Source organism: Dryas octopetala, chromosome 8 (genome assembly GCF_963921425.1).
Source record: "Dryas octopetala chromosome 8, drDryOcto1.1, whole genome shotgun sequence".
Classification (NCBI taxonomy): Eukaryota; Viridiplantae; Streptophyta; class Magnoliopsida; order Rosales; family Rosaceae; genus Dryas; species Dryas octopetala.
Window position 1 is genome coordinate 2866906 of NC_141373.1, and position 6603 is coordinate 2873508.

The window sequence follows — 6603 nt, forward strand, 5'->3', positions numbered from 1 at the left end:
TTTACATAGCAGTAGTAGCTGGTAGGGTTTGTAATATAGTTAATTAAAGCCTATGCTACCCTTTTTTTTTGTGGTAATTTAAGTGATATGCTAGCTTGAATTGTAAATGTCTGAAAAGAATGTATGTTGATGTGGATGTGTAAGTTACAAGGTCTGATCCAATAAATCAGAACAAGTCCCAGACAGAGTACTTTTTGCCAGTGTAATAAAATCTGCACACAATAATTTTATTTCTTCTGTCGATAAAAGGACGTTCCATTAAAGAACAACTGGGAAGAAACATCAAGATGAGTAGACAAACAAACAGAACTGCAAAAATGAGGGTGCATGGTATGGACACTTAGGGTAAAAGCACCAGATAAAAAAAAATACAATTTAAAGCCCATCTCTGATCTCTCTCAAACTGATGGCATAAAGCCAGAAAAAGTTTTAAGTTCTTGGCCAAAAAAAAAAATTTTTTGAAGCCAGTGAGTGATATATGATGAGTCATATGACATTGCTCGAAGCCTCCAAGCTAGCTTTTCAAATTTTTAAATCCCTTTATATTTCTTCATGCAAAGAGAAACTCAAATAGTAGTGCAAGTTTCCAAATTTTAATTATTTAAGCCCATTCCCCAACCCCAGCAACAATATTAATTTGGGGCACTATTGTCCATGCAATGCAGCATTGGTTGAGGGAAAAGGACAATGGGGGAGCATATCCTGGGAGTGTACAGTTGTAGATGGACCTTGAGAAATTATAATTTTTGTGAAGCCCATATTGTTTTGGGCTTGGGCTGGCCCAGACACTAGAGAGAAAAATTGATCATGGGCCTCCTTGATGGCATGTGTTGGCCCCCTCTGCTCAAACAATCAAAAAAGGGTTCATAGTCACAACTAATCTTTCTGGTGTATGAATCTTAGGCATGAAATGCCTAAGACTCCATTATTGTTGGCTGTTGTAAGAGGGAAAGTTATTGAACCATCTACTGTATAAAGCAGAGTTTTTAGAGTGAGTTGCTGCTGCAGAGCTCAAGATAAAATAAGCTGATTTGTCATCTTTTATTGCTTTCAAGAGAATTACAAATATGGCCACTCGAACATACCACAAAATACATTTTTCCTTCATTTAGGTGTAAACAGTTCTTCCTTTGATTTTTTTAAGAGTGTTACTATTTACACACCATTTTTTTTCTCTCACTACACACCCGTTTGTCACTTCACTCTCATTTTTCTTTTCAATTACACACCCCTTAATTTATTCAAATACCCTCATTACACCCCCAAAAAAAAAAAAAAACCCAACCACCCAAGTCTTGACCCTACCACAGCCCACCCCTACCAAATAATTCGTCTGCCAGCCTCCCTTTCTCTCTCCCCCTCTCTTCTTTCCTCCCTCATATATGTCTCTTTCCCTTTCTTCATTTCTCTCTCTTCTCTATACCTCTTTTTTCGATTTATTGCAGAGGCTGTCGACCTTGCCAGCCTCTAGATCGACGTCACCGATCTAGAGGCCAGCAAGGTCGCTGACCTCTACAATAGATCAAAAAGATAGGGACAAGGAAGAGAGATAAATCGAGAAAGGAGAGAGAGAAAAAAAAATATAACTGCTGAGTTAAACCGCCGGAGATCTTGCCGGCTGCTGGGTGGTTGAGTGTGGGGTCGAGGTGAGGAGTGAGGACAAAAAGGGACATAAGAGAGAGATAAAGGGAGAGGGGAGAGAGGAGAGAGATAAAAAGAGAGAGAGAGAGAGGTTGGTAGTCCATCATGCTGGCGAAAAGCCAGTGACAATGGTGGCGAGGAGTTGAGACTTGGGTGGCTAAGTTTGTGTAGTTGTCCTTTATGGTCATTGTAGATTGAGTTAAAATTATAATTAATTAAATGGAAGAGAAAGGTGTGTGATGAACTGATGAAAGGAAAAAAAAATTGTGCAAATAACAGTACTATTTTTCTAATGCGACCATAACATCACGTGCTGGTGTAACCAATTCATGAAAATTATAGTACGTATACAATTATTAATATCTAAAACTCTAAATCATAATTTATAAACTTATCATCCACCTATATTATACTATGTGGATTAGTAATACTTCATGGCGGTGTTAGAATCACACCTAAAAATCTTCCGGCTCTAATGATCTTCCCTAAACCTGACATTAATGAACATGTTTGACCCAAAAAAAATCATTAAGGCCCATTAAATGTAAATGAGTCCACCAACTCAAGCCCGAAGATAACATTCTAGTCCACTCAACTTGATTTGGGTTTCAAAGTCGAATTAAACCGACCCGTGATCATGGTCCATAACAAATCACCGAAGCTCCGGTGAGGGTTTTAGAAGATTGAATAACAGAGAACAAAGCTAGGGCATCAACCCTTCATACCACAGACTGAACCACCAGACCCTCCGAGCCTTCTCTGAACAAAATCATGGGTATGCATTTTCGAATACTCTCATGTATTTTCTCAGCATCCAAACAACAAAAAAGGTTTTCTTTTGTTTTTGTTTTTGTTTTTTTTTCTGAAAACTATTTTCAAAGGGTTTATTACTTGATTTGACTTAGCAGCAGCTATACATTTTGGTTGTTTGGGGTCATACAAGTGTGCTTTGGAGTTATGGAGGAAAAAGCAAGCAGATTTTATTACGGTTTTTCCAAGGTTGAGATTGTTGGGCTACAGAGCTTTCCACACAGAGGAGGCCAGGGCAGATCAGGTATACAAGTTGCTTGAGTAGCATTATTTTGTTTCAAGGTTTTAATTTTATTAATCAAGTTATTATTTGATAATGATGCAGTTACTGGCAGTGCTGAAATCAGGTTCTGCAAGGCAAACTGCTGCTCATTCAAGTCATTTGACTAGGGTGAGGTAATTGTAAGATATTGGTTTCCATTATTTTATTTATATATCACTTTGCAATCTGACCCTTTTTTTTTCTGCTTTTAATTATGCAGGGCATAGTTGGAGCTGATGGTTAGTGACTGATATGTGAATATATATAATGATTTATTATTTTTATGTTTAGCCCAAGTATTACAACTATCTTTTGTTGGTTAGTGCAACAAAAAAAAAAAAGGAACAAATTTGCTGGCTTCTTTTAAGATTTATGTAGTTTTGAATGTTGATACTGTTATGCTTATATGGATTAGGCAAATAAACACCATTTAAATCAGTTTGTGGTCATACTGGGTGGTAGGGAGTGTAGGGATCCCATAATGTTTTGAGATGGGATAGAATTGCTTAAGGAGATTAGTAACAATCTACATATGCAGGATCGTATTTCTTTCCTAGTAGATCAGTTTAACTTCAACTATGGGATGGGATAGAATTGCTTAAGGAGATTAGTTTTTTGGTCTTAAACCAAGTCGTCTGTTAAATAACTTGGAGTGTTCACATGTTGTGCCTCTAAGACATTAAAGCATCTTGTTAGCTTCTAGCTCTGTAATTTAAGACATCCACTTCTCCTTCATATTGTTTGCAACAGAATCTTTTAAACCAACATTGATGCTAGCAAGACTTTCGAAATGAAAGGTGTCTTTATATACAGCTTATATAGGAAAAGTTATAAGGTAAATTTTTTGAGGGTCTGTATATAATAGTAGTTTCGAAATATCCTATAGTTTTGCACTATTTACTGGTTGATTATTAACAACAGCTTTTCTTTGCAATCATGCATTGCAGGAATTCAGGTTCTATCTGGAAGGAGGTGTACTAGAGACTTAACTTTTACTTCTTGGCCACTGTTAGAACTCACAAAAAACTATGGAACAAACATCAACACTCCTCGCCTTAGTCGAACCGTTTCATCAAAAGCTTCAGAGCAACCAGGGAAAAATCCATCCAAGGTTTGAGTCTGAATTGAAACCATCATCAGTCTGTCTATATATTTGTGGCTGGGTCTTTCAAACCATATCGAGCATCTTTTTCTATTGATCCATCATCCATGTACTTTCTGAAAGAATACCATACAAATATCAGGTTGAAAAAATTTGAGCATTTTTCTAGACATCTCAGTATTAATCTATCATTGAAAACAAACTAATTCTTCTTATTTCATCAGATCCAGTTAGTTATACGGTTTGGAGAGATTTCCAATCAGATTTTATTCTTGAACATATTTCCATCTTCCTGCTTGGGGTTCTAAAACTCCATGTGACAGTATATGTGTGTGTGTATATATATATATATATATTTTTTTTGCTGACAATATATTTTGAAGCATTAGGATTATCTGAATCAACTTCCTCAAAATAACAGCATCTTGATATGTGCATGAAATTGCTAAATTTGTTTTTCTCTTGATACTTTTGGTGAACTCAACTTTCAAACTTCTTGGTATCTTTATTTGTTAACTATTTCTTTTGGCAGACTAAGAAAGACATATCTACTATAGAGGATCCTTTTGATGCTCCTACGTACAATATCCCAGAGAAGCCTGTGACGTTTGCAGAGGGGGCTTCCTATAGTGTTGTCATTCTCGCAGGGCTTGGAATTGCCGCCGCCGCTGGATATGGCGTTTTCAAGGAACTTATTTTTGAACCAAAAGAGTAAATGAGACAACACATCTTATTATAATTTTCTAGTTATTATATGATATGGTTGTAATGAAGTTTTGTGTTCTTAAGTATCACCCTAATTTGACAACATGGTCTTTTGCAGGTACAAAGTCTTTAACAAGGGTCTTAAAAGGGTTCAAGACGATGCGCAGGTTAGTAATTTTTTTCCTTCCTCCAAAAAGCATGCACAAAAAAAGCGGTGAAGACATCTCTACGCAAAGGGGTTTGGACTTATTTTTTTGTGTGATGGTGGTGGACTTTGAAAGAATTGTTTAGTTGTAATAGGGGTGGCAACTTCTTTTTAGACACTACTGGCATTATTTGCACCTCACGTGGGTAGGCAGAAGCCTCAAACGTTACTTTGATTTGTTTTTTATCAGGTTAGGATGAGGATTGGATACCCTATTACAGGATATGGTCAAGAAAGTAGAAATCGTGCTGCTCGGCAACGCATTCCCAACAGAGTATGGACTGATGAAGAAGGTGTTGAGCATGTAGAGGTGATTTCCTACTAGGATTTTGTATTGTTATTTATAATTCAATTGACCATGTTAATTGCAATGCAAATTTATCCCCACTCCCACGTTTTGAATTCTGCTCTCTCTCTCTCTCTCTCTCTCTCTCTCTCTCTCTCTCTCCTCTCTGATATTCAACTACTTTAGAGTACAAATGCTAATTTGTGCTTGCATGACCAATTGAGTGTAGGTTAATTTCTTTATTCGTGGGCCCAACGGATCTGGGAAAGTATTCACAGAGATGTTCAAAGACCAAGCAGACAAGCAATGGAAGTTCACATATTTGCTTGTTCAGATAAACTCACCTTCACCAGCACAATTGATTTTAGAGTCCTATCTACCAGATTATAATGCAGGGAGTTAGTCATGCTGTAACAAGGTCCCTTCTGTACCAAATTCCATGGGATAAGATATAGAGTGAGTCTTGTTAATAATTTTTGTTTTCTTTTTCTCCTAATGTCCCGGAAAGGGTTGAGGTTAAACTTTCCTCTGATTTTTCTGGAACAGTATTGACTATTGAGCTTTACTTTTGAACCCATGTTTTTTATCAACTCAAATTAGAAAATTAATAAATTTGATCCAGAATGTTGAGTACCACCTCATTTTGCATGTTGTTCAAGGGGTTGGTTGGCCTTTGCAATTAGAAAATGTTAATGGGCTCAACTCAATACCTTCATCTTTATACTATGCATATGATACTAACCATTTTGTTTCTTCTTTTAATAGAATGCTAGAAAAAAAAAAAAAAAAAAAAAAAAAAAAGTGAATGTTGCTGAGATAGGGAAGTCAATATGAACACTATCTTCATTACACGCCAAGTGATTTAAAGCAGGGAAACGTTGAATTGCTTTGTTCCTTCCTACTCAAAACTTATTACAACGATCATGCTGTTGTTGTTATAAGCACTTCTTGTCATCACCATTGTTTACTCCCTCTGTTTTAGCTAAGCTAGCAAACCTCGTCTTTATAGGATCAGTTTCCTCCATCTCCAAGTTTTAGATTTTTTATTATTTAATCCAATGTTTAGTTTTTGGGTAATTTTTTAGATATTGATATCAAAGACCATATTTATTAATCCATACTTTATACCAAGGTGAAAATGTTGAAAAAACCTTTCCTTGAAAAGATATACTTGGTTATTAAAACTTGAAAGATATACTTAGTTATTAAAACTACCTTTATTTAAAGAGCAAATTACAATTTAGTACCTCAACTTTACATGTTGTTTCAACTTAATACCCCAACTTTGAAACTTGTAAAAAAGTACCTCAACTTTCATTTTGTGTCAATTTAGTACCCCAACTTTGAAAACTTACAAAAAAGTACCTCAACTTTCATTTTGTGTCAAAATAATACCTCCGTTAGTTTTTCTGTCAAAGTTGCAGGGGTATTTTCGTCTTTTCCTTAAATTTAAAAAATAATAATTTTTTTTTAATAAAAAAAAATTCTTAAAAAAAAAAATTCCCTTCCCCCCGCCCAGCCCCGACCCCACCTCCCTCCCCCCTGCCCACCCCTATCCCCCTCCCATCCCCGGCCCACTCAGCCCTTCCCCT

General features: G+C 36.2%; 1 protein-coding gene across 4 annotated transcripts; it reads left to right on the forward strand.

The window, feature by feature from the left end:
* The first annotated feature begins 2266 nt into the window (after window positions 1-2266).
* SD3 (import inner membrane translocase subunit) lies at window positions 2267-5647 on the forward strand. Of its 4 annotated transcripts, none has more exons than XM_086254598.1 (9): window positions 2267-2416; window positions 2550-2695; window positions 2777-2842; window positions 2934-2952; window positions 3661-3824; window positions 4348-4526; window positions 4639-4687; window positions 4916-5035; window positions 5241-5647. In XM_086254598.1, exons 1-9 carry the CDS (start codon window positions 2413-2415, stop codon window positions 5412-5414), a joined length of 921 nt encoding a protein of 306 aa, XP_086110724.1. In that variant the 5' UTR covers window positions 2267-2412; the 3' UTR covers window positions 5415-5647. The 4 variants fall into 4 exon arrangements, with proteins under 4 accessions (XP_086110724.1, XP_086110726.1, XP_086110723.1 ...); XM_086254600.1 differs by having other exon boundaries at window positions 2278-2413; window positions 2571-2695; XM_086254597.1 differs by having other exon boundaries at window positions 2282-2416; window positions 2547-2695.
* The last annotated feature ends 956 nt before the right edge of the window (window positions 5648-6603 follow it).